The following is a 27,508-nucleotide window of genomic DNA, read 5'->3' on the forward strand; positions in this document are numbered from 1 at the left end:
TACAGCGGGGCCTTCGTGTTTTATTGGGGATATTGCAGAAGCAGAGGCTGGAAGCAGAGCAGCCGCATTTGTAACGACAGATAAATTAACCGCAGCGCGGGATGAGGGTGGGGAGTGGGGATTGGGCCAGGTGCTTTAATGTATAAAAAAAACAACAACAAAAAGACTGACAAATGACCCCAAAGACATGGGACAGGGGAGGGCAGCACCATCCAGACAGCAAGGAGGACCAGGGCAGATGAGAGAGAAGGCAACTTGACCCCTCACCCCCAAACTCCACCAGCGCGGGGCCTCCGGCCGCCCCGCAGGGGCTGGGGGCAGGGAGCAGCCAGGTGGCAGAGATGGCACAGCTGGCGGGCAGGAAGCCCAGCACCATGAGATGGCTCGGCCTGAAGTAGGAGCTGGGCTGGGGCAGCGGCCTGGGGCCCAGTCCCTCAGAGGAAGAGCCTGACTCTGGGTGAGAGGAAGGACCAAAGGTGGGGTCTCTCCCTGAGCTGAGAGTGGTCATGTCCTCCACAGCAGCGGAGGGCAGGGGGGCGCCAGGCGCCCCCTTCACCTTCTGGTCCATCTGCCTCTTTGGTCCCTGCAGGGAGGAGCCGCATGGCCCCGAGGGGACAGGGCCTGAGGAGCGCGGTCCAGGCTGTGTCTGAGAGGGGCCGAGGCGAGGCGCAGCTCCTCAGCCCTGACTCCCACAGGAGGAGAGCGAGTCGTAGAGCGAGTCGCTGAGAGACTCGGAGGTCTCCAGCCCTGGGGGGCCCCCACTGGCCACTCTGCCTTCCTCAGCCATGTCCGATGTGCTGGGAGTACGGCTACCCCCAAACGCCGGGCCCGGGGGCGTGGCAGTGGCTGGGCGGCTGCGCTCCAGGCTCCGCTTCCGGTCCACAGGCAGGGCCTGGGAAAGGAAGGGAGGCTCAGGAGGAAGCTCTCTCACCCCCTGGCCCTGCCTGAAAGCCTGGGCCCTGCCCCGGGCATGGGGGCTCTGCAGATGGGGCCCACCACGGAGGGGTGCACGCAGAGGAAGCTGGCTGGAGGCATGACTGAGCACAGCCCTACCACGGTTCTGTGGAAGGAGAGAAACCCTTTCCAGAGAGGTGTAAGAAGAGAGATGGGGCCTGGCCAGTGTGGCTCAGTGGTTGAGTGTCGACCCATAAACCAGGAGGTCACAGTTCGATTCCAGGTCAGGGCATGTGCTCAGGTTGAGGGCTCGATCCCATGTAGGGGGCAGGAGGCGGCTGATCAATGGTTCTTTCATCATTGATGTTTCTTTTCTCTCTCTCTCTCTCTCTCTCTCTCTCTCTCTCTCTGCCTTTCCCCTCTCTCTCTGAAATCAATAAAAACGTATTAAAAAAAAAAGAAGAAGGGAGGTGGGTGGGCTGCTCAGAGGGGCATCCAAGGGGCTCGCCACTCAGTCCTCCTCCAGGAAGGGCTGTACCTCACAGGAAACACTGGTCTCTCCCTTACCCCCCTGCCCGCCAGTCTTATGCCCTTTCCCCTCCCACCATGCTCACCATGGGGGTCCTGGGCAGCCCCTCCAATTGTCGGGGTGGGCACAGGAAAGGGTCAGTGGAGCCACCGGCTGCCCTGGCATTGGGGAAGGTCCAGTTTTTGGCCAGCTGGACAGGAGGGAGAGGTCCTGGGTCTTCACAGGGATCTATGTGGTGACAAGGGGAAGGAGGTGGTGGTGGGTGGAGTACAGGGACAGCCCACCCACCTGTGCAGACACTCACCGTCAGGGCAGGTCTGATGGCCCCGGTGGCCGGGAGCAGCAGTGAGCAGTGCGGGGAAGGCCGGCATGCTGGGGTGCCGCCCGCTCACCAGCAGCTCCTCGATGCCCGGCACCTCGCGCTCCAGCGTGTGGGCGCGGCGGGGGACTTTGGTAAGGGGTGGTGGCCGCGCTGGGGGCCCCCCGGGTGGGGGCTCCAGGCGTGGTGGCTTGGTCTTGGGAGGATTCTTGCTGGGGGTCCCACTGCTGCCATGGTCTGGGGGCGGGAAGGTCCCAATGCCACTGTCCAGGGTTCGAGTCAAGGAGCCACAGGCTGGGGAGGGGAGGGTAAGTCACGAATGTGAGGCTGCAGGTGGCTCATCCACTCTGCCTTCTAGCTTCCTGCCCCAACCTAGGCTCCACCCCTGGTCCAGGCCCCCCGAGGCCCAACAGGCTAGGTGGTCCCTGCCTACCCTGTCCCACCTTCCCTAGGTTCGGAGAAGGGTGGCAGGTACCCTGTGTGTAAGAAGTGATATTTCTATGCAGCCCCAGGGGGCCCGCCTGGTGATTGGTACCAATATGGCACTCAGGGCCTGGCATCGGCTGCAGTGACAGGAAGGGGTAAAGCTCTATTCTTGGCCCTTGATCTACTGACCTGTGAAGTGTGAGGTGGGCACTGGCTCGGCCAGGCTGACCTCTGAAGGCATCTCTTCCCGCCTTCCTGGCTCACTGCTTGGCTGTGGGAAACAGGAGACCTCTGGGCACATTCGTCCCTACCCCAAACCCCTCTCCTAGCCTCATCATTAGGGCCCCTGAAGTATGGATCTGAGAGTGCCCAAAGCCTTCCAGCCCTCAGGAGGTCCTCTCCCCCTCCCAGCACCGCCCACCCCCACCCGAAATGCATTCAGCAGCTTCCAGGCCTCAGGAAGGGGAGCCCTCCAGGGTTAAGAGATCTGACAGGACCAAGAGACCAGCCCTCCACCCAGCCCTCGTCCCAAGAACTTACCTTCCCAGGTTTTCCGCAGCTCTGAAGAGGGCCCACCAGGCCATTTCGGGGCCCACAGGCTGGCCAGGGGTTCTTGGGGTCAGAGGACACTGGCTGGAAGTCACCAAATGCAGGTTTGGGCTCCCTCCAGCTCTTGGGTGGCAGCTCCTTGCCATCCACCCTAGGGGCAACAGTGCAGAAGGAGATGAGGGAGGCCTTGCTCCCACCAATAGTGTGGGTCTAGTGAGACACCCCTCTGTCCCTGGGGAAGGGGACATATCCCTGGTGGTGTCCCACAGCAATCCCTCTGACAAGGGAACTGGCAGAGACCCTAGAGCAGTGGTCGGCAAACTGCGGCTCGCGAGCCACATGCGGCTCTTTGGCCCCTTGAGTGTGGCCACGAAGTTTCAATCGCACTGTATGTGTGTGCCCGCATGTGGTATTTTGTGGAAGAGCCACACTCAAGGGGCCGCAGTTTGCCGACCACTGGCCTAGAGGAACCCCAGAGGGATAGCAGGGGCTGGGAAGATGGGAGAACTCTCCCAAAATTACCCAGAGTCAAGCTTAGAGACCACGCTACAGTGGTGGCAGATAAATGGCAAACCTGGTCACATCCTGGCCCACACAACACACCCAGCCTGGCCCAGCTGAATTTGCTGTCCAAATCACACCAGACCTGGGGCCCAATTCCTGCAGACATTCTGCCTTAACCTGGCCCAGAGAGGGCAACCCCAAGCCACTCTGTAAACCACAGCTCCCATTGCTGGGTCTGCGGCAGATGCCAAAGGACAAGATGGGAAGGAGACCCCCCTTTGTTCCATAGCAGGAGTGGGGTACCCTTTTTCTGCCAAGAGCCATTTGGACATTTATAACATTATTGGCGGGCCACACAAAATTATCAACTGAAAGATTCTAGCCAGTTTGGCTCAGTGGATAGAACTGAAGAGTCCCAGTTCAATTCTGGTCAAGGGCATGTGCCTTGGTTGCAGGCTTGATCCCTGGCCCTAGATGAGGCACAGATCGATGTCTCTCTCACATCGATATTTCTCTCTGCCTCTCCCCCTCCCTTCCATTCTCTCTAAAAATCAATGGAAAAATATCCCTGGGTAAGGATTAACAACAACAACAACAAATCATCCTGCTATATTTGGTCAAACATTTAACGAACTCACCCTTCATGCCTTGGCAGGGCCAGGCCAAATGATTTCACGGGCCTTACACAGCCCTCGGGCTGGATGCTCCCCACCCCTGCTCTATAGAATGGGAAACCCCAGAGTGAGACTTCATCAGGCCATGGCCAGGAACTAGCATCTCTTTGACTGTTGTGTGCAGGCATTTAGGTTGGCCGCCTCACCCGACACCAGAGATGATCCAGGAAAGTGTGGACTGTTCCCTCTTCCCAAACGAGAAACTGGGTCTCAGCAAGCCTGATATCAGCCAGAGAGGCGGGAAGCTGGGGAACAAACGCCCCATCTTTCCTCTTGGTCAGGCTGCGAACCCCCCAATATTTTGGTAGCATTTTGCTCGACCTCTGACCCCTTCTGACCTCTGCGAAGCCTAAGCTCCCAGGCCAAGCGTGCCCAGCGGTCTCTGGTGTACCCACGGAGAGACAAGTGTCCTCAGTCACCAAGCCCCTGCGACGGGTCCCAGGCCCTCACCTGTTGAGCAGCTGCTGCATGAAGGTGTCTGCGCCCTGGTACATGCCCGCCAGCTGGCCCTGGACCGGCCCCAGCCCTGCACTGGGGCCTGGAGCTGGTCCCCCGGGCCGCGGCCTGGCCCTGCTGCTCAGGTAGGCCTTCTCCTCCTCCAGCGCCCGGCGCAAATCCTCCGCCTTAGCCATCAGCTTGGAGATGTTGAGGCTCTCTGCCTCCAGCTTCCGGGATTCTGCCTTTACCTCCTTCCGGAGCGGGGAGCCCCCGCTGGCCCCCTCCTTGCTCTTGGCGGCCTCTGTGCGGCGGTTTAGTGCTGGCAGCTTGCTCTTCTTAAGGCCAAACCAGCTGGCGATGCTGCTAGTGTTTCGGTGCTTGGCCTCGGTGCCCGGCGCCCGCTCCTGACCCTGGAGCCGCAGTACATTCTCCTCGATGCCCTTCATCACCTTCTCCTCAATGGCCGAGTGTAGGGCACGCCCCTCGGGACCCTGGCTTGGGTCAGCAGGGCCAGGTGCTGAGGGTGTGGGCTGAGCCATGGTGCTACCACAGTCTGTCCATGGTGGGCCCTTCCCCTTGTCAGGCTTGGGGGGCTCCTTGGTGACTGGCAGGGCCACAGGGCGGGGCACCACCTTGGTAGGTGACTTGGAAGGTAGCTTTGTCGGGCTGCCGTGGGGGCTCTTACTGGGCTTGCCCAGGCTGGGGGCTGAGGCTGGCACTTTGGCAGGGGTGCGGGGTACCTGGGGACACAGGGCCCCTGCCAGCCGGCTCTTGGCTAGCTCCACTTTGGTGAGGCAGCTCCTCGGTGAGACAGGCTCCAGGTCCACGCGGGCCCCCATGGAGTGGGAGGAGTAGACTCGGGCCCCGGGCTCCCCCAGGAGCCCAGGTTCCTGTTGCTTTAGGCTGCTCGTGCCCAAGGCCACTGCCCCCCGCAGGGCCCCCTTGGCTTCTGGCTGCTCAGGGGGCCTGGGGATGGAGAGTGCCAGGTCTCCAGGACTCTCCCCTGACCTCCCTGCTCCCCGCACCTTCTCGGTGCCAAGCCTGGCTGGCACCCCGTTCTTCTCTGGGCCCTGAGACCCCTCGGGGCCCGTCTTCAGCTTCCCCAGGGCTGCCAGTCTGTCCCGCAGGGGTGTGTGGCCAGGATCTCCAGGTCGCCGTCCTGCCCCCTGGCTGGGCTTCTTGGCTGAGCTGCCTGGGGTCCTGCGGCAAGGATGGGGAGACTCCAAGCCTGCCTTGTCCACATTTTTCTCCTGGGGGCTCCCATAGGGGCAGGATTCTGGGAGGCAAGGGCTCAGGGGGGCTCCAGGGCTTCTGAGGACCTCAGGGGCCTGCTGCACCTCCAGAGTTAGCGGTGGGTAGGTGGGCACCTGCAATGGGGGTGGGGGTGGCTCTGGAGAAGGCCCCCTAAAGGTGCTCCGGGAAAGGTCCAGGATGTTCTCGTAGCAGGGCGACCCAGGGGACAGCGTGGTGGAGAAGGCTGGCTGAGGAGGTCGGAGCTGTGCAGAGTCCGGGGTTGTGGAGCAGGGTGAAGGGCTGGTGGGCAGGCCCTGGACCCCTTCTGGGGACAGTTCTCCTCCACCCAGGCCCTTTCGGGCCAGCAGTGGGGAGGGGCTGCCATCTGAGCCGCTGTTCCGGCAGGGGATTCGGGAGTTCCGGGGGAGCTGAGGGCTGAGCTGGGGGCCTCCTGGGCTGGGGACCTTCTCCGAGGCTGGAGGCAACTTTAGAAACTTGAGCCCTCTGGCTGGAGAGTGCAGAAGGGGTCCCGGGGCTTCCCCGGGAGACGGGGAGCCGATTTGGAGCTTGCTTTTCACCTGAGATGAGGAGTGGGGGTGGCCAGGTCGAGAGCCCAGGGGGGCATCCCCCGCACTAATGAACATGCTGAGGAAGGGGAGGGGCTCCTGGCCCTCTGAGGTAGCACCAAAGACTGGCCTGTGAGCCTCTGGAGTACCCCCACCCCAAGCTGACTTGGGGAAGCCTTTGGACTTGGATAGCTGTGGGGGGCCCTGGTCTGAGGAGGATGGCTGCCTCGAGCCTGGGTGGTCCCCGTTGAGTGGGCCAGTGGCCCCGGCCAGGAAGGCCTGTAGGTAAGACTCTGTGTCCTCAAGGAGCTGACCCAGGTTCAGCTGTTTGGGGGCCAGGGCCCCGAGCAGGGTGTCAGGGCTGGGTGCCTCATTGGGATCACCTGCCTCATCAGAAGAGGAGGAGGAGCTGCTGCCTGGGGCACAGGGTGGACCAGAGATGGCTCCTTGGGCCTGCAGGGAGGCCCTACTAGGGCCCCAGTGCCGCCCAGCACCCTCTTCCTCCCCATGGTTCCCCAAGAGGCGCTCCCAGGGTAGCAGGCCTCCCAGGCTACCAGGGCCTAGTAGCAGGTAGGGGGGCCAGGGGGAGGGCTCGGGCTGGGGTGGGCCACACAGCTCGCCGTTGATGGGCTCTGGGGAGCCAGGACCCTCGCTTGGAGGCCGCCAGGGGGTGGCAGGTGAGCAGAGAAGCAAGGGGTCAGTCTCTTCCAGAGCTCTCAGCACCTCCAGGATCTGGGCTTTCTTTCGAAGGAATGGGGACAGGGCATCCAGCGCTGGGGGTGGGGCAGCCGGGGGTCCTGGGCCTCCTGGCCGCAGCTGCTGCTCCCAACATACCTTGGGGGAGAAACAGCATAAGGAGACCACGTGCAGACCCAGGGCCTGAGCTGCGCATAACTGTGTGTGGCAGGAACACAGCTGGCCTGGTTTTGTCTCTGTCCCCAAAAGGAATGGACAGCTCCTGGGATATGATGGCTCATCCTCCCTAAGATTCACTGAGCCCTGGTTAGTCCCACTCTTTCCTGGCATGACCGGGGTTGGGTGGGGACCCCATTTCCCTTCCTGGCTATCCCAGCCCTGCTTTCCCACCACTTCCCACTGCTGTTTGGGTCAGCAGGGCTGACCACCTACAACACTGACCGCTATGCTTGTCCCGGGGAGGGAGGCCTGTTCATTTTTCAGGCTCAGAAAGAACACAGACTCAAGAAGGGGATGTGATGCAGCCAATTCCTAAGCCACTGCGGCAAGCTCAGGCCCTTTTAGGTCAGACAGCGGCCTGCTGAGCTGATCTCCATGGAGAAGAGGATTGGGAATGACTCTACTGCAAGCCCATCCCGGCTTTTGCCCGGCCCTCTCTCATGCCCAGTCCAGTCTGACATAGTGGTTAACTCCATGGGCTCTGGAGCCAGATTGTGTAGCTTCAAGAACCAGATCTACTACTAACTAGTTATATGGCCTTTGGCAAGTTACTGAATCTTCAAGCTTCATAGTATCATCTGTAAAACGGATGCTCGCTATGTTTAACCTCATAAGGCAGATGAGACCCAGGTGCTCAGCAGTGGCTGGCACACAAGGGAGCCGTGACTCCTACTGCAGAACTGACACATATGCTTGCAAGGCCAGTGGTTGGAATGGGACCTATTTTTCTTAGTCTGAGGTGACACAGCCAGGTCAAGAACCTGTGCATGGGGCACGGCCTCCCCTGGGACTCATTAGAAATCAGCAATGGAGGCAACGGACAAGCCCATGGCCAGCGGAGCCACTGACCACCGTGCCCAGCCCTCCTACCTCTCTCTGCCCAGCACAGCGCCCCAGAGGCAGCGAGGTGGCCAGTCCCTCGGCGGAGCTCAGGGAGGGGGAGGCTGGTGGCTCTGATGGAGGCTGGAGTGGGGTAAGTGGGATCTGCAGGGAGAGGCAGAGTTAGCACAAGTGCTCTGCCCCAGGTCCCTACTTCCCCATGAACGAGGCCTTCCCGTCCCAGGGCAGGAAAGAGTTGCCCCTTCAGGGACATCTCCTGGCCCGAGGTATGCTTTCACCACTGTCCCCAGCACCTGGTCAAGGAGCCTTGGGAGACCAAGGCACAGGCAGACTGAAGGGCATGCCCAGGTGGCAGAAAGGTGGGGTGGTCCAGGGGCTTTGGGGGAGGGGAGACATGGCTCCTGGGCCCAAGGGCCGTGGCAGGCCCACCCCGGGTGCCACTGCAGGTCCAGGACCGCTCTGCTCTTCCTCAGGACCTCCTCCCTGGGTACAGAGAGAGCGCGCAGCGAGGCCCCTCCTGTTCTGACTACCTTTGAGCCCAGCATCACAGGCTGAGACTAAGGGAAGGGGACTTATTACTGGGTTCCAGAAAAGAGATGGTGGTGTCAGCTCTCACTTCTGTCTCCCTTAACTAGTCTCACATGAAGCTTGTACTCTGAGGATTACAGAAGTAGTACTGAATCATGGGTCACGTCTCTCTCAGTCCCTGAGGATGTCACTTCCTTCGCTTTGGCATTTCAACTAGATAGCAGCCAACTTTAAGTCCTCCCTGTCTCTCACTCTCTGCAGCTTTCAGATCCTGTCTTGGCAGCGTCTCTGCCTCCCCTCTGGCCACCTGCAGCCGCCCCTGCAGCCCAGATCCTCACACCTCCTGCTGGATGCTGCTCAGCATTCCAGTCTCTCTGACTTGGGTGGCTTCTCAACCTCCGATGTACAAGGCAGCCTAAAGCATGTTTTTCTTTCTTTCTTTTTTTTTTTTCCTGAAGCATCTTTGTGCTCAAAGCCTCCTCTGGCTGCTCACTGAAGACAAGTCTGAACTCCTCTGCCTGCATTCCAGCCAGCCCGCCTGGTCTTCCCGACGCCGGCTCCAGCTCTGCCTCTCACTGCTCCTCACACACCCTTTGTTCCAGCCCCGCTGAACAGCTTCCGCTGCCTAGGCTTCCTGCTCTGTTCCTTCCACAGGGAATCGCGTTTCTCTGCCCCCCGTTGCACTCTCTTTAAATCTCTCATCCATCAAGGCCCAGTTCCAAAGCCACCTCATTAAGGGAACCCCCCCTCCCCCCCAGCCCGTCTCTGTGCCCAGCCTCCCCCACCTCTGGCTCTTGGGCAGCGCTGTCACACTCTGCTTTGTACTACTGCTGCCTGTAGACCTGCCTTCGCTTCGGCAGTCCCGGCCGTCAGGGGTTACATTTGCTCTGCACAGGCGACAGCCCTGTCCAGTTCCATATGTGTTGGCAAAGGCACTACTCATAACAAGAGCTTAATTAGCATCTCAATGGGGCTTTCATCCTAGAAAAGCACAATTTAGGAATAACATGAATAATGATAAATAGCTGCTGCCGAACACTGACCATCTACTCTGGGCCAAGCACTATTTATTATCTTACTTAATCCTCATGACAACCTGCAATATAGGTGCTCTTATTCCCACCTAGAAGGAAAAACTGGTTTGTAAGATTATATAATTTGTCTATCAGAATTATAGGGATGCCAGAAGATGAGAGAGAGCAAGATATTGAAAACCTATTTGAAGAAATAATGACAGAAAACTTCCCCCACCTGGTGAAAGAAATAGACTTACAGATCCACGAAGCGCAGAGAACCCCAAACAAAAGGAATCCAAAGAGGACCACACCAAGACACATCATAATTAAAATGCCAAGAGCAAAAGACAAAGAGAGAATCTTAAAAGCAGCAAGAGAAAGAAACTCAGTTACCTACAAGGGAGTACCCATACGACTGTCAGCTGATTTCTCAACAGAAACTTTGCAGGCCAGAAGGGAATGGCAAGAAATATTCAAAGTGATGAATACCAAGAACCTACAACCAAGATTACTTTATCCAGCAAAGCTATCATTCAGAACTGAAGGTCAGATAAAGAGCTTCACAGATAAGGAAAAGCTAAAGGAGTTCATCACCACCAAACCAGTATTATATGAAATGCTGAAAGGTATCCTTTAAGAAGAGGAAGAAGAAGAAAAAGGTAAAGATACAAATTATGAACAACAAACATGCATCTATCAACAAGTGAATCTAAGAATCAAGTGAATAAATAATCTGGTGATCATAATAGAATCAGGGACATAGAAAGGGAATGGACTGACTATTCTTGGGGGGGAAAGGGGTGTGGGAGATGCAGGAAGAGACTGGACAAAAATCGTGCACCTATGGATGAGGACAGTGGGTGGGGAGTGAGGGTGGAGGGTGGGGCGGGAACTGGGAGGAGGGGAGTTATGGGGGGAAAAAAGAGGAACAAATGTAATAATCTGAACAATAAGGATTTAATTAAAAAAAAAATTTGTCCAAGGTCACATAGCTAAGAATTAGCTAAGTTAGGGAGTTTATCTGAGGTTCATGCTCTTTCCATTATGTCATAAATTACCTCTGAGGAAGATGACTCTCTATGACCCCAAACCCCAAAATTCATCTAAAAAGCCCAAATTCAAATCCCAGAATTAATTTAAGTAAAAAAAAAAAAAAATGACTTAAGGATGCTCTATACCTCTCTTATCACTAGTTACTGAGAAGGAATGGACGGGGTGAGATGGGCCATTGTGGTTAGGCCTCTGGGAGTTCCAGGGTGAACCCTGTAGCTGGGCAAGACCAGGGCAGGGGGGCTGCAGTCCCTGCGGCTGATTCACTCAGCTTTGTACCTGCCTGGTGACAGGGGTTCTAGACAGGCAGGGTCAGGCCTCCCAGGAGCTGAAGGCATCCTGCCCAGGGTCTGGGAGCCAAGAGCTGCCTGGTTTGTATCAGACGAACACACACACAGAAGGTACTTCTCTTCTTGTCAAGATCAGAGGTGGGGTGAGGGTGCGCCGGCTGATTTCAGAACCCGGAGCTGCTCCTGGCCCTCCTACCCCCGTGTCTCACCCCATCCTTGAGGCTTTCTGACAGCGTGACCCCAAACGAGCACAGGATTCACTCCGAGTGGGCTCCTGATTCTCCCGGGTAAGGCGGGTGTCGGGGCTAGAAGCAGGGACCAACCAGGGTCTACGGCCATGTCTGAGTCAGTGGGTGAGCATACAGGATGGGACAAAAGTAGGTTTACAGTTGTTTGTATGGAAAAATAATACAATAATAAATAATAATACAAGAATAAACTCTGTGTTTTGTAAACCTACTTTTGCCCCACCCTGTATGCAATGTGCACAAATACAGAGTTGTCCGGCCAAGTGCCTTTCCTGACCTCTCTGTGACACCAAGCGCTGGGTGCCTTCCACCCGGTCCCACCCCAGCCCCTGGACAAGAAGAGGCAGTGCAGTGGCCAAAGGGGCCCCTTGGGAGCGTGAAATAATTACAATTTCAGCTTCCACCCATCTTACACTCAGGGGGAGAGTAAGCAGGGACCTCTCTGTCAGTGAGAAGGGATCCCATCCACCTGGGAGGGAAGCACCTGCAAGGTGGGGGATAGTGCAAGGTGGGGGACAGCCCGGATTGAGGGGACTCAGGGGGTTTTCACCCCGTCTAAGGTGCACATCTATCAGGCCAGGCGGGCCTTCCCTGGATGGACTCCCTCCAGAATGGAGGGAGCGCTGGGCAGCCTGCTTCTGTAGGTGTTTTGGGGAAAAGTGGGTGGTGGTAATGATGGGGCTGGGGGAGGCAGGAAACAGGTGTGATGAGGGAAGGAGAATGGCTTATGCCCACCTGAGGGAGGGAGCCTGTCGTGAGCTGGAGTTTCTGCTGAAACAGGGAGCTCAGCATCTGGTTCTGTCGTTCGAGGTCAAACACTCTCTTCTTCAGCTTGATGCACTCCTCCCGAAGGTCCTGCCGCCGCCCGCCGCCCGGGAGGAGGTGGAGGAAAAGAAGGAGAGCATTCCAGGGAGGGTGGATGAGCACACAGCTCCCTTCATCAGAGCAGCGGGCACTCCTCCCGGGCATGCCCTTCTCCTGCAACCTCCTCCGTGAAGGAGGCTGCAGCTATCAAATCCTCAGGGGACAGTAAATTCTCTAAAGTTAACCACCCACGGAGGGAGGTAAATCCCATTCCAATTGGTACCTTCCCCAATCCTGGAGCCAGCCCAGAGCCTCTTAGAAACCACACATTAAAGAAGGGTCCATACAAGGCAGAAGAAGATCTAGGGGTCAGATGGACCATGTGTCGAGAAGTTACCCACAGTGCTTCAGTAAATATTTAGATGCCACCTTATGCTCCCAACATCAACACTGCTTTCAGGTCCATTACAATCTGGGGCCAGAATAAGAGAAGGATTCAAGCCCAAATCAAAGGTACCATAACTCAGAGATCTGGCCTCACCTATGCCACCCCTGCCTCCAGATAAAACAGTACAGGCCCGTCTGAAGTGAGGAAGCGAGGGGTGGGGGAGGGATGCGGGCATCACTGGGCCAATAGGACATTTCCGCCAAGCTCCCTCCTCTAGCCCCCATCAAAGGCTTAGCTGAGAAGGCTCAGGGGTCCCCCGTGGTACCCAGGACCTCTCCCAGGGAGGTTGGACTTAGGGGTGAGAACGTCTCCCATGGCCACTTACCTTTTGGTTCAGTAGTGCCTGTACCACATGGTTGGCAACCTGGGGACAGAAAGCCCCGAGGCAGAGACGTCAGCCAACAGCCTTTATCTGGAGGAGACAAGCTTTGCTCCCCAACCCTCCCAGCATCAGTCCCACTGCAGACCCCACAGACCTCGTCCAGACAGCGCTCATAGGTCTCCCGCTGGTTTTCGTTGGCCTGGGCAAGTGCCGAGTTCTCTGCCTGCAGGACACGGGAAGAGGGCAAAAAGGAGGCCATGGGACCACTCTTCCCTCAGGGCAAACTCCTTTTGGGGAAGGGGAGGCAAGGAGTCTACTAACTACCCCCCTGCCCACCTCTTGGCTCTGGATGGATTCTGCCACGGGGCCTATAGAGATGGGCTGAGGGCATTAGAAGGCAGAGCTCAGATGTCTGGTTTTCTGTAACCTCAACCTCAGTCAGTGACCAGGACCGAAGGTGGGAGGTGCCAAGAGTAACCCTGATTTCCCTGGGGAGAGGGCAGAGGAGACTGGCAGGACCTGAAGAATGTGATGTGGGGCCTTCGTTTAAGGACCCATGTCCTTGTCCCTCAAATCCTGAGTGCCAGGACACCTAAACCCTTTTTCCTCTGTGACCACCCCCTTCCTCAGAGCATGAATATGGGGGAGAAGTGGGGTAAAGAAGGGAGACATTGAGGGGTTAGGACAAGCCTGCCCCTGGGCATGCCTCCTGTCCCTGAGCGGCACCTAGCCTAGAGAGCTAAGGGCAGGGAGAGGGCTTCTCAGAGGAGCTCTCCTAAGAATGTTCATCTCTGCTCCAGCCTGGCCAAGGGGGCTGAGAGGAAGGGCCGCAAACCCAAACACCCCACCAAGGGAAAAGCACGATTTAGGAATCACATGAATAATGATAAATAGCTGTTCAGAGGAAAGGGCGGCCCTACTGACCCCTGCGCCCCGTGCCCACCTCCAGCTCCCGCAGTCGGTGCAGGAGCTCCTGGCAGGTACCCGGCTCCATGCCGCCATCACCACCCTCTCCTGGCCTCGGGTTCTCAGGACTCCCAGCCGGCTGGTCCATGGCCTCTGACATCAGGTCCTGGGAACAAGTGAGAGAGGCCGGGCAGGCTGCTCCAGGCCCGGGAGGTGAGCGGGGGAGGAGGACAAAGAGGAAACTTGTTAGTATTCTCGGAGTTGAGCTCAGTGGGACCGATGTGCCACGGACACTGTAGCAACTCCGTCTAAGCTCTCTGGTCACGGGAGAAAGACACTCTTCCCGTATGAAGAACAAAAACCATTGTTTTGTAAAGCCCCGTAACTGCACTCCGCCTGTCACAGGTCACACAGGCACTGGCCAGGAGCTGAGAAACCTGAATTCTCCGCCGCGACTGGCCTCCATCTGGCACACTGCATCCTCCTGGCGACACTGGGAGGGGCCGGCCTGCCTCCAAGGGTCCCTGGGCTCTGCAGGGGCTCGGCCCTTTACCCGCCTTTCCATTTGGCCCGCTCCTTCCTATCATTCCTTGGATTATTCCAATCCAAGTCCACTCAGGTCCATAACCGTCTCCCACGGACTCTCGATTCCCTGAGGGCATGTTCAGGTCACTGCCCAGGCTTACACTTCCTGGTGTGATACCTGGTGTGCAAGAGACAGACTGAGCACCAACTAGAGACCAGCCTGCCACTGCCTGAACACAGCCAGCCAGGCTTCCACCCTGAGCTGTGCGTGTGATGCCCCACCCGCCACACTGTTGCCATGGTTACTGCCCGTACTGACTAGGCTTCATCTGCCATTTGAGTTTCAATTTCTCTGCCAGAGGAAAGCGCTCATTTCCTTCTCCTACACAAATATTGTGGAAATTTCCAGTAGATGGGAAACCCTTCCTCATGCCAAAGGGCGGAGGCTCCGGTTTACACCTGACTAGTTGCCTCCCGGCCCCACCGAAGCCCCCACAAAGGAGCTGAGCACTTTTGGACCAAGGAAGAGAGGACCGCAGCACTCGTCCACCAGGCATCTGAACGCTCTCTCCTCCGTCCTCCACGGTGGGCACAAGAGCCCTGCCCCACCCAGCCTTCCCCCTCCAGTCCCCATCAACGGCCGCACAGGCCACAGAGCCCCTCACCTGCCTCTGCTCCCTCGGCCAGGCTGGCACACTCACTCTATCAGCCAGAATGGTCACCTTGCCTGTGGAGAAACAGGGAGAGCATGTCAGCCTGCCTTCCGCCAGCATTTATTTGGCTTCTGCTGTGCGCCAGGCGCTGGGCCACAGGGAAGAACAAGCCAGCGAAAGCCCTGCCTTTATGAAGCTTCTGTTTTATTGGGGGAGGCGGATAATACACGATAAACCAAGGAACAGATGCTGGGTCCTGGTAAGACACTGAGGGGCGACTGAAGTCCAGATCAAATCCTGGGATGGAAGAAGCATTCTGGGTAGAGGAAGAGCCAGTGCAGAGGCCCCAGCTCTGTCAGCAATCACTCAGACACCAGGTGGACATGACCAGTCACACACGGTGCTTCCTGTCATCCTCATCACCACCTCACAGGACTTCATAGCTATTATCAGCACCTGTATTTGAGATGAGGGAACCAAGGAATAGGAAGTTACACTTGCATGCACTGAACGGATCCTGTGTGTTGCCACTTTCTCATGCATCATTCCGTTTGACTCTCCTACCAAACTTGTAAGGGGAGCGCCAGCCTGGGGAGGACGCAGGCTCCAGAGGCAAAAGATGCAGCCCAAGTCACATGGCTGGTTCGCACAGCGCACTGGACAGGCTTGGACTTCGCCACCCCCAGGGGCCTCTCTGTGCACAAGTTGTACTGTAAGCTCCTTGTATTCAGGAAGCTCTGCAGTCCCAGGGCTCCCGGGACAATGCAGTTAAACAGACCTGGGTTAGAATCCTGACTGCAAGATCTGGCTCCTCACCTATGTAACGGGGATAAGAATACTATGCAGAAAGGGTTGCTGGAAGATGGAATGAGATCATGTACATAGTGTTCTGTGTGAACTCGGTAAATGGAAGCTTTTCATATCATCACATCCTGACGCAGGCACAGTGCAAAGTCCTGCAAAGAGCCTGCTGTTACATCCCCCCACCTCTGGTCTATTCTATAGACCCCAAGTCACCTCAGCCGGGGGTGGCCACTAACGGGCACCTGAAGATCTGAGAGTGCTGCTCAAACTGCCCTGCCTTCAAGGAGCTCCCCCTCTTCCCCCAGCTCTCCACCCCAGAGCCAGGCAGCCTGCACTCTTCTCTGCCTGGCACCCTAGGAAGAGGGGCACCAGCAAACAGGAGAGCACTTCTTCCTGAGTGAGAGTGTGTGTATGACAATGGGATAAACTGAAAACTAGAAGAAAAGGAAAAACGGTGTAATATTTACTTTTAGCACTACCACAATCTAAAGTCCTTTGTTGTCATTATTTTTAAATGTTTTTATTGATTTTAGAGAGAGAGGAAGGGAGAGAGAGAGAAACATCGATGTGAGAGAGAAATATTGATTGGTGGCCTCCTGCATGCACCCTGACCGTTGACTGAACCCGTAACCTTGCCAGCAACCCTTTGGTGCACAGGTGGATACTCAACCAACTGAGCCACACTGGCCAGGGCAGTCCTTTGTTATTTTAACATCATAAAAATGTACCTAGTTGCCTGGTGGCATGGCTCAGTGGTTGAGCATCAACCTATGATCCAGGAGGTCACGGTTTGATGCCCGGTCAGGGCGCATGCCCGGGTTGTGGGCTCGGTCCCCAGTGGGGGGTGTGCAGGAAGCAGCCGATCAATGATTCTCTCTTATCATTGATGTTTCTATCTCTCTCTCCCTCTCCCTTCCTCTCTGAAATTAATAAAAATACAGTAAAAAAAATGTACCTAGTATAACTTCATTTGCTATAACATTATCATGTTTGATATGTTTAGAAATGGACAGGCCTGGAAATAAAACAGAAAAAGTTTCAAGAAATACCCTCTTTCCCACATGCACAAATAGGGGTTAAAACCAAAAAAGGGCCTTGGGTTACCTCCACCACTGGGCCACTTCCACCCCACCCACCACTCACCTCTGGGCCGACGCCCACTGGCTCTAGTCGGAGGGTCCCCTGCTCTAGGAGCGGCCTGCCCCCATGGGTCACTAGCTTTCCCTCAATCCCCTCCCCATTTACTTCCCCAGTGGGTTGGGGTGGGTGCAGAAGTGCTGGGAAGTGTGAGGAAAAAAGTTGGGAGGATGAAGGACAGGAGTGGGACGAAAAGGCAGTGTCCAGGGGCCACGAAGGGATAAAGCTAACGGCCTGGCCGGTTTGGCTCAGTGCAGAGAGAGCCGGCCTGCGGACTGAAGGGTCCTGGGTTCGATTCCAGCAAAAGGCACATGCCCGGGTTGTGGGCTCGATCCTCAGTAGTGGGTGTGCAGGAGGCAGCCGATCAGTGATTCTCTCTCATCATGGATGTTTCTATATCTCTCTCCCTCTCCCTTCCTCTCAGAAGTCAATTAAAAAATAAAAATAAAGCTAAAACTGCGGAAAGCTCAAGTCTTGTGTTCGCCACACAACAAAAACCAAAGTAAGGGTGAAGGTGGTTTAGGAGAATATGTTTTCCTAAAAAAATAAAAATAGGGTTTGGCCTCAAGCTCTGAGCGGCCCCTGCTATGAGCAGCAGCAATATTAGGGGGAGACACCAGAGGCCCTGAGCGTACTTTCCCCAATCAGATGGAGGAACTAGAGCCATGCTGGGGTCCTACAGGATTGGAGCGGTGAGGAGCCTGGGGAAGAGCAGGAGGTACAGGCCTAGCTGGCTACGCCTATCAGCTCCTACTTCCTGAACCAAGATCCCGATGAGAGGAGGTGGAGCTGGCACCAGTGGGGGATGGAGCTGCAGTTGTGGATATCCAGGATTAGATCCAGGACTTGGGGCTTCATTTGCCAGACCCACCATTAGAGAGCGAGGGTGAAGATGAGGGAGCTGCAGCATTGAGCACCCCATGGACGCAGAACAGGTGGAGCTGGTGAAAAGGACGACGGCTGGAGTAAGCCTACAGGCATCCCCGACAGGAAGTGGTCACCTAGAGAGCTGCCTTATCCCCCCGCGTTCCAGACTGAACCAGCACAGCCCTGTACACATGCCGGTTGAAATGTTCATCTCCTTCCTCCACATCAAGACAAGTCAAACTTCTCAGGACCCACTCGATTCAGTTCTGTACTTGTGGGAACTTCGGCCCAAGCCCAACCCACCTTAGCAATTTCACTCGGAGAATAAGGTACCCTATGTACGCAGCCAATAAACAAACAAAAACAAACAAACAAACAAATAAAAGCATCCGGGTTAGACTCGAGGTCCCGAATGTGAGAACTGGCTGTGGGTGATGCCTACCCCACAGAGCCAACCATGCCACCCTCCAATCTGAGCGCCTGCGGGTCTCGGAGCAGGGAGGCCTGAGTCCCACTGTGAAAGGGGGTACCCTCCCAGTGATGAGCCCCCCAAGAGCAACAGCTCCGCCATGTGTGTCTCTGTATCCCTGGCTGGGACTAGGAGAGACTCCGGAAATGGTGGCTGCAGGCAGGCTATGACTCAGCCTCACTTTGGGGGAGATATTTGCTGCCCTCGGCCAAGGAGGTCTGGCCAGCTCAGGGAAAGGGGCCTTCTCTGTGTCTGCAGGGCCACAAGGTCAGGGCAGGAAGCTTTTGGCCAGGGTTAAGAGTCACAGGCAAGAGGCCTGCATTTGACCTTGGTGGTAGGGAGGGGCACATGCTATGAGTCAGACCAGATTCTGAGTTCAAGATTTCTATGGTGTTAGGAAAACTTCCTGCATCTTTGCAATCCTCTGGGGAATGTTAGGATCCAGAGAGATACTACCACCTCCCGATCCCAATCAGCCTAATTAGGCCCTTCAGAGTCTGAGTTTTTGGCTTAAGTCTCATGAGAAAAAAAATCAATCCAGGTCAGTTCCCCAGTGGGGTCCCTACTGGGTGTCACTGGGGGTCCCTTGCCCCAGGGGCCGAGCACTCCCCTCCTTCCCCCAGGCCCACAACTACTCACAGCTTGTGTTCAGCCTGATGGGCTCCCGGGAAAAGCCCCAGCCTGGGGTTTTCAGGACGGCCCTGGTTTCAAACATTCCTCTGGTGGTCCTACCGTCAATACATCCTGGATGTCGGATGTTGGGTCGAGGTCAGCCAGGGCTGCGTAGGGATGAAGCTGCAGGGTGTGGAAGCCCTAACTTGAACTGTGGGCTTCTCCCGCCACAACTGCCAACCAACAGGCAGCCCCGCCTCCGACAAAGGCCTGATTCAGAGGACGGTGACCTCAGTGCTGAGAGGAGGGAGAGAAGAGAGGAAGAGCAAAGCCTCTCTGGCCAGTCCTTGGGGGGAGAGCACAGTTTTCAAGAAGCCAGGGACAGAAAAGGGGGAACAGCTGCTTGGGCGTGGGGGCGGGGGGAGCTCCTGGCCTGGGGACGTGGCTGGTTCAGCCCAATCGCAGAGTGCATCTGCGTGACCACTATCTCTTCAGCCTAGTCAGTCAGGCCCTAGAACCCACTGGCCCTTTAAAGCCAGGAAGGGGCAGGGGCTTCCAGGGCCTCAGAAGAGCTCTCTCCTGGCCTTTCAGGCAGACAGAGCAAAGGAGTCGGGTCTGCAGCTCCCATTCCCTCCCCTGTGCCCTGGCAGAACGCAAGTCCAGGCCTGGGAGGAAGGGCCTGAGAGGTGGCAGCAAGCCCCATGCTCCCTAAGCTGGGCCCTTCGCCAAGTCCTTGGGGCCCTGATGAGCCCCTCACTCACCAGCTGTTCCCCCAGAGTCCTCTAGGGAGAGAAGCCAGGGACCGGGAGGTGGGGGAGGGCTGGGCAGCTGCAGGAAGGCCGAGATGGAGAAGCTCGCTTTAATAACAGAATCATCCGTAACACCAACGGTTTCCCCCTCTGCTCCCCCCATTCTCCAGCTGCTTTCTGGAATCCCTGTCACACCCAAGAGTCCACTCGTAAACAGCAACTTCTGCACCCTGCAAACACTCCTTCCCGGGCAGGACCGGCCCTGGGCTGCCTTGGGGTGTATGGCGTATAAGGATGTATAAGGACTGAGGCCCCAGGGCACCCCTGGCCTGAAAGTGGCCACCTTAATCCTTGACCCAAAGCATCTTTTAGCCCTAAGAATCCCAACTGGCCTCTTCCCTTCTCAGGGAAAGAGGGAAGATAGGAATTTCCTTCCCTGCTGCTGACAACTGGCCTTCTGAGAGGCATGTGTCCCTGAGTCTCCCCTCGAACTTCCTCTTCACAGCCACTCCAAGAACCTCCGTACTATGATGTGGGTTCTTTGAACCGATAGTGGGATCAACCACCTGCCCTTTGAGGCAGTGCAGAAGGGCAGACATGTCAGGAACCCAAAGGCTTATCTCTCCTCCCTGGGATCCCTCATGTTCCCTGTCCATAACATAAGCCAACAACAAAAACACAGCTGCTGGGGTGGGAGGTGGGGTGGGGGTGAGTGGGGGGGAGAAGGAGAGGGGACTCTGACACAGGCACAATGGGTTTATTTATAGGGCCACATGCCAGGGGCTCTGCAGCCAAGAAGACCAGGCCCCACTCCCAAAAGCCAGTGGAGCTCAACCCAGGCCAGCCAAGGGCACTGGAAAAAGCCTCAGGCCAAGGTAGCAGATTTAGTCTAGTCTCAACACTGCAATTTACTTGCTGTGTGACTTTAGGCAAATTATACAGTCTCACAGGGACAAGTTCCTTCATGCCAAGTGGAGGTTTTTCTAGAACAGTGGTTCTCAAAGTGTGGTCCAGGGACCCTGAAGCCCTTTCAAGGAGTCCACAGATCCAAAACTATTTTCATAATACTACTAAGACATTACTTGTCTCTTCTCCTTTCTTTCTCTTATAATTATAGAGTAGCATTTTCCAGAGATCATGTGGTATGTGATATCACAAAAGATTGAATACAGAAGCAGATATTGAGAATCCAGCTGCCTTCTATTAAGTCAGACACGACAGATTTGCAAAAATGAGGAACAATGACATTCTTTTTACTATTTATTTTTTGTTTTGGAAAAATATATAATTATTTTTATTAAATACATTAATTTTTAAGACTGTAGAGCAGCAATTTTCAACCAGTGTGCTGCAAGAATTTTTAAAACATTCAATATTTGACTATTATTTAGTCAGGGGCACTGACCTTTTTTCCCTTAAATTGTCAAATAAAAAAATGACAACAGCCAACAGAACAACCCGTCTGGTGTGAATGAGTCAAAATTATACCTAATATTTTTGTTAAATCAGCAAAAATATTTTTTGGTGTGCTGCAGAATTTTAGTAATTAGTTTATGTGTGGCATGAGATAAAAAAAGGTTGAAAATCGCTGGTATAGAGGGATCCTCAGGCCAAATAGTTTGAGAATCACTTTTCTAGGAGTGTTGTCCAGTTTGTGATGATGAAAATATTTATTCTGTGTTGTACAATATGGCAGCCCCTAATCACATGTGGCTACTCCAAATGAGGAACTGAATTTTATTTATCGATTTAAAATTTTTTGATTGGTTTTTAAAGAGAGAGGGGGAGAGAAGAGTGAGAGGGAAACATTGATTGGCTGCCTCCCACACCCCAACAAGGAATTGAACCCACAACCTCGGCATAAGCCCTGACCTGGAATGAAATAGCCACCTTCTGGTGTATGGGATGATGTTCCAACCAACTGAGCCACATAAGCCAGGGCAGTACTGGATTTTATATGTTATAGCCACATGCAGTCAGTGGCTGCTGTGTTAACAGTGCAGTTCTATAAGATCCCTGGAATCTAGAAGATTCCTTGACTTTAGCATTCTAAGTCAATGCTTCTTTCCACAGACTGTAGAGGTTGGGGGGGGGGGGGGGTTCGGAAGAAACAGGAACTGATATGTACTCCTGTCCCCAGACTTCTACTCACACTATTTCTCACTCTCAGTCACCAAAGGAAAGCCATCTCAACCACATGGTCAGTGTTGCCTGGCACTCCTACCAAGGCTTACTGTTAGAGAGGCTCTCATTCTGACACGACTCCTTCACACCCTCTCCTCAAATGTCTGGCCTGTCACCTCTTGTTTCTCCAAAGGATGAAAGCCAGCAGAGGGAAACCCCTCAAATCTCTTGCCACCACCCTCCCAGCGTCACCAGAATCTCCGCATCACCTCCTGGTACAGCAGAGGAGCTACCCTCTCCCCAGGCAAACAGTCCTTCTGCCCCAGCCCCTGCAGTGTCTCCCTCCTGAAGGGATCTTCCCCATCCACCTGTCACACCTGTCACACCTGTCAGGTGTCTTTCATTTCTCTTTTTTTATAATAGCATACTTTATTCATTTAACATTATCTTAAAGATCATTTCATGTTAACACATACTAGTACATATATCTCATCTTAAAAATAATGTTCCCCTGAGGGATTCCAAAATGGCAGCGGAGTAAGTAGAGCTATACTGACATTCTCTCAGGACCAAACTAGAATTACAACTAAAATACAGAAGAACCCCCCTGAAAAATCAACTGAAGAATAGCTGGAGAGAACCCTGATAATGGAGGATGGAAAGCGGAGACCACATAGAGACTGGTAGGAAGCGCAGAGGTGTGAAAGGGATGGCCGGCTCCCACAGACAGCAGCTGAAGTCTCGGAGGGATAGCTCAGCCGTGGGAGGTGCCCACTGAGAACACTGGGGTTTAAACCCCAAGCTGGGCTCCCCAGAGCACCAGAGCTGAGAAAGGTGCCCACATAACATCTATCTGCCAATCAGAAATGGCTGGAAAGGCAGGCACCCTCTTAAAGGGCCAACACACAAAATTTCATATGCAGCCACTCACGTTGGGCTCCAACAGAGGCAGGGCAGAGTGGACTGGAGCTGTGTGAGGAGAGTCCAGGGTTGGGGGCTATGGGGTTGGTGCTTGGAGGGCAGCCACCTCGGTTTCCTGTGCTGAGTCATTTCCTCACACTGCGGAGGAGATCTTTCTCCACAGACCTTTGCTACCCAGGCTTTTGCCGGGGGAGAAGGCAGTTGTCCCATCCTATCAGAAAGACCTCTGGCCCCACCTGGGGCTAATTAGGGCTGATAACAATCGGACTGAAGGCAGAGGAAGATCAATGGAGGCTTTGAGTCTCTGCCCGATTTCCCCCTGGGCCCGGGGCTAGGAAAAGCAGACCCTGGTGCACATCTTAGTCCTTTCCAAAGGCACCCAGCCCCAGCAGAGGGAGCCACAAGCTGTGGGTTACTGATAGCTCCAAACCGTACTCAGGACCAGTCACAAATAGCATCGGACATTGTCCTGCACTAGAGATGGGAAGTCATGGCAGATCTACTTAGTACACAGACACAGACAAAAACCCAAACAGACTACCAAAATGGGGAGACAAAAAAACAAGCCCGAAATGAAAGAACAAGAGAATTTTCCAGAAGAAGAGCTAAATGAAATAAAGACAAAAAATTTATCAGACATAGAGTTCAGAATAATGATGGCAAAGATGCTCAACAGCATGAGAAAAGATACAGTAACTATGAAGAATGACACAGAACTAATAAAGAACACAGTGGAAAGAATACACAGATTAGGAGAAGCCGAGGACTGGATCAGTGAATTAGAAGACAGGATAGAAAACAATCACTTAAGCAGAGAACAACAACAACAACAAAAAAGCAAAAAGCAAGAGGATAGCTTAAGGGAGTGTGGAACAACATGAAACATAACAATATTCACATAATAGAAATGCCAGAAGGGAAAGAAAGTGAGCAAGGGATAGAAATGCATTTGAAGAAATAATGGTGAAGGGAAAAGTCACACAAGTTCAGGAGGCACAGAGAGTCCCAAGCAAGAAGAACCCAAACAGGCCCATGCCCAGACATATCATAATTAAAATGCCGAAAATTAAAGATAAAGAGAGAATCTTAAAGGCAGCAGAGAAAAGCGATTTGTTACCTACAAAAGAGCTCCCAAAAGGCTATCAGCTGATTTCTCATCAGAAACACTACAGGCTAGGTGGGAATGGCATAAAATATTCAAGGTAATAAAAAGCAAGGATCTGAAGCCAAGATTACTATATCCAGCAAGACTATCATTCAAAATAGATGGTGAAATAAAGAGCTTCCCAGAGAAAAAGGCTAAAGGAATTTATCACCACCAAACTAGCACTGCAAGAAATGCTAAAGGGAAGAGAAGAAATATATATAGAGAGAAACATAGGCATAAAGAATAAAAATGGCAATAAATAAGTACTTATCAATAATAACCTTAAATATAAATCTATTAAACACTATGATCAAAAGACATGGGATAGCTGAATGGATAAAAAAAACAAAAAAAATGTGACCCCATTATATGATGTCTACAAGAAAACACCTCAGAACAAAAGACACACAGGATGAGAGCAAAAGAATGGAAAAATATTTTCCATGCAAATAGAATAATAATAATAATAATAATAATAATAATAATAAAAAGCTGGAGTAGCAATACTCATATCTGACAAAATAGACTTCAAAATGAAGGCCATAATAAGAGACAATAAAAGTCACTATATAATACTAAAGGAATCAATCCAACAAGAGGATATAACCTTGGTAAACATATATGCACCCAATATAGGAACACCTAAATATATAAAAAAAACTTCTAGGGCAGCGGTTGCCAACCTTTCAGACCTCATGGACCACCAATGGTCTGCAGACCACCAGTTGGTGACTGCTGTTCCAAAGGTTTCCTTAAACCAGCGGTCACCAACCTTTTGGACCTCATGGATCACCAGTGGTCCACGGACCACCAGTTGGCGACCGCTGTTCTAGAGGACTTTAATGGGACACAGCGAAAGCAGTGCTGAGAAGGAAGTTCATAGCACTTATAGGCCTACCACAAAAAACAAGAAAAATTAATAATGAACTATTTAACCCTACAATTTAAAGAATTAGAAAAAGAACAACAAGAAAAGCCCAGAGTAAGTAGAAGGAAATAATAAAGATTAGAGCAGAAATAAATGACATAGAGGCTTAAAAAAAAAACAATGAAACCAAGAGTTGATTCTTTGAAAAGATAAACAAGAATGATGAACTGTTAGCCAGACTCATCAAGAAACAAAGAGAGAGGACCCAAATAAATGAAATCAGAAACAAAAGAGGTGAAGTAACATCTGACACAACAGAAATACAAAGGATTATAAGAAAATACTATGAACAACTATATGCCAACAAACTGGACAATGTGGAGGAAATGGACAAATTCCTAAAAACATATAATCTCCCAAAATTTTATCAGGAAGAATCAGAAAACCTAAATAGGCCAATAATAACTGATAAAATAGAAGCAGTAATCAAAAAACTCCCAGCAAACAAATGCTCTGGTCTAGACAGCTTCACAGAAGAGTTTTACCAAACTTTCAAAGAAATAACACCTATCCTTCTCAAACTACTCCAAAAAATCCAAGAGGAAAGAACACTTTCAAGCTCTTTTTATGAGGCCAGCATTATCCTAGTTCCAAAACCGGATAAAGACACTACAAATAAAGAGGACTACAGGCCAATATTCCTGATGAACATAGATGCTAAAATCCTCAACAAAATATTAACAAAAATCACATGACACATCAACAGATGCAGAAAAAGCCTTCAACAAAATCCAACACCCATTTTTGATAAAAACTCTCAGCAAAGTGGGACTAGAGGGAGCATAGCTCAACATAATAAAGGCCATATATGACAAACCTACAGAGAACATCATACTCAATAGGCAAAAACTAAAACCATTTTCCCAAAGAACAGGAACGAGATAGGGATGTCCACTTTCACCAGTCTTCTTCAACATAGTACTGGAAGTCCTAGCCACAGCGATCAGACAAGAAGTAGAAATAAAAGGCACCTAAATGGGGAAGGAGGAAGTAAACTCTCATTATTTACAGACTAGAGGCCCAGTGCATGAACATTCATGCACTGGAGCGGGGGGTCCTTCAGTCTGGCCTTCCCCTTCTCAGTCAGGGTGACCTCAGGGGCGGGAGGCGACCCGGAGATCAGGGGAAGGCAACACTCCCATCACACCTCTGCTGCTGCCACTGCCGGCAGTGCAAGCCTTGGCCAGCCCTGGTTACCTGAGCCTTGGGCGGCTGGGCAGTTGCCATCCAAGGCTTGCCTGCGCCTCGGGCCAGCCCTAGGGTTTGAGGGGACTGGGGGACTCTGGAGGCAGATGCGTGGCTGAGGGGACTGGGTGCTGCCATCTTTGAGGGCGTGACAGTCAATTAGCATATTCCCTCCTTATTGGCTGTGGGCGCCATCTTTGCAATGGTCTCAGAGTCAATTAGCATATTCCCTCTTTATTAGATAGGATGACATGATATTGTACATAGAAAATCTAGATTCCACCAAAAAAACTACTAGAATTAATAAAGGAATTCAGTAATGCAGCAGGATACAAAATTAACACCCAGAAATTGATGGCTTTTTTATACACCAATAATGAATTCTCAGAAAGAGAAACTAAATAAACAATCCCATTTACCACTGCAACAAAAAAAATTAAGATACTTAGGAATAAACTTAACCAAAGAAATAAAAGAATTGTACTTGGAAAACTACAGGACATTGAAAAAAGAGATAGAGGAAGATATAAACAAGTGGAAGAATATATTGTGTTCATGGATAAGTAGAATAACATCATTAAAATGTCCATACTACCCAAAGCACTCTACAGATTCAATGCAATCCCTATTAAAATACCAATGGCATAGTTCACAGACTTAGAACAAATACTCCAAAAATTTATATGGAACCAAAAAAGACCCCAAATAGTTGCAGAAATCTTGAGAAAGAAGAACAAAGTTGGAGGAATCACACAACCAGATGTCAAGTTATACTACAAAGCTACTGTAATCAAAACAGCCTGGTATTGGCATAAGAACAGGCATATAGATCAGTGGAACAGAACAGAGACCCCAGAAATCAATGCTAGTCATTATACTCAATTAATATTTGACAAAGGAGGCAAGGACATACAGTGGATTCAAGACAGTCTCTTCAATAAGTGGTGCTAGGAAAATTGGACAGATACATGCAAAAAAAATGAAACTAGACCACCAACTTACACCATACAGAAGAATAAACTCAAAATGAATAAAAGACTTAAATGTAAGTTTTGAATCCATAAAAACCCTGGAAGAAACCATAGGCAGCAAAATCTCAGACATCTCTCATAGCATTATGTTTACGGATACTTCTCCTAGGGCAAAGATAACTAAGGAGAAAATAAACAAATGGGACTACATCAAAATAAAAAGTTTCTGCACAGCAAAAGAAAACATCAACAAAATGAAAAGGGAGACCCCTGTATGGGAGGATATATTTGGCAATGATACATCTGATAAAGGGTTAATATCCAAAATATATAAGGAACTCATACAACTTAGCCTGGCTGGCATGGCTCAGTGGTTGAGCGTCAACCCACAAACCAAGAGGTCATGGTTCCATCCTGGTAAGGGCACATGCCCTGGTTGTGGGCTCAATCCCCAGTGGGGGGGCATGCAGGAGGCAGCCGATCAATGATTCTCTCTCCTCACTGATGTTCCTATCTTCCTCTCCCTTCCTCTCTGAAATCAATAAAAAATATATTTTAAAAAATGACACAACAATGAGGTATCACCTCACACCATCAACAAATGACAAGTGCTGGCAAGGATGTGGAGAAAAGGGAACCTTAGTACACTGCTGCTGGGAATGCAGACTTGCAACCACTATGGAAAACAGTATGGAGAGCTTTCTCAAAAATTAAATAAGAACTGCCATTTGACCCAGTGATCAAGGAATATATCCTAAGAGGCTCCCCAAAAAACAATCAGAAAGAATGTATGCACCCCTATGTTCATAGCAGCACAATTTACAATAGCTAAGATCTGGAAATAGCCCAAGTGCCCATGAGGAGAAGAGTGGATAAAAAAGTACTTGTGGTACATTTACACCATGGAATACTATGCA

At 52.5% G+C, this 27,508-nt stretch overlaps 1 protein-coding gene across 8 annotated transcripts in view; it reads right to left on the bottom strand.

Moving 5' to 3' along the window:
- The window catches only part of NCKAP5L (NCK associated protein 5 like), a 35,488-nt gene continuing 7,980 nt past the window's right edge, over positions 1 to 27,508 (bottom strand). The window contains exons 2-13 of one of the 8 annotated variants that reach the window (XM_059682808.1): positions 14,690 to 14,751; positions 13,537 to 13,694; positions 12,748 to 12,816; positions 12,597 to 12,635; positions 11,755 to 11,874; positions 7,918 to 8,031; positions 4,346 to 6,966; positions 2,709 to 2,868; positions 2,358 to 2,439; positions 1,728 to 2,036; positions 1,509 to 1,639; positions 1 to 892 (exon numbers count right to left, since the gene is read on the bottom strand). In XM_059682808.1, coding sequence (XP_059538791.1) covers positions 677 to 892; positions 1,509 to 1,639; positions 1,728 to 2,036; positions 2,358 to 2,439; positions 2,709 to 2,868; positions 4,346 to 6,966; positions 7,918 to 8,031; positions 11,755 to 11,874; positions 12,597 to 12,635; positions 12,748 to 12,816; positions 13,537 to 13,659 — 3,984 coding nt within the window. In that variant the 5' untranslated portion in view covers positions 13,660 to 13,694; positions 14,690 to 14,751 and the 3' untranslated portion in view covers positions 1 to 676. Of the gene's footprint in view, positions 893 to 1,508; positions 1,652 to 1,727; positions 2,037 to 2,357; positions 2,440 to 2,708; positions 2,869 to 4,345; positions 6,967 to 7,917; positions 8,032 to 11,754; positions 11,875 to 12,106; positions 12,296 to 12,596; positions 12,636 to 12,747; positions 12,817 to 13,536; positions 13,695 to 14,689; positions 14,752 to 27,508 lie in introns of those variants that run through there. The other 7 variants (XM_059682806.1, XM_059682810.1, XM_059682813.1 and 4 more) reach the window with 7 other exon arrangements.

This window comes from Myotis daubentonii, chromosome 2, assembly GCF_963259705.1.
Source record: "Myotis daubentonii chromosome 2, mMyoDau2.1, whole genome shotgun sequence".
NCBI classification, from domain to species: Eukaryota; Metazoa; Chordata; class Mammalia; order Chiroptera; family Vespertilionidae; genus Myotis; species Myotis daubentonii.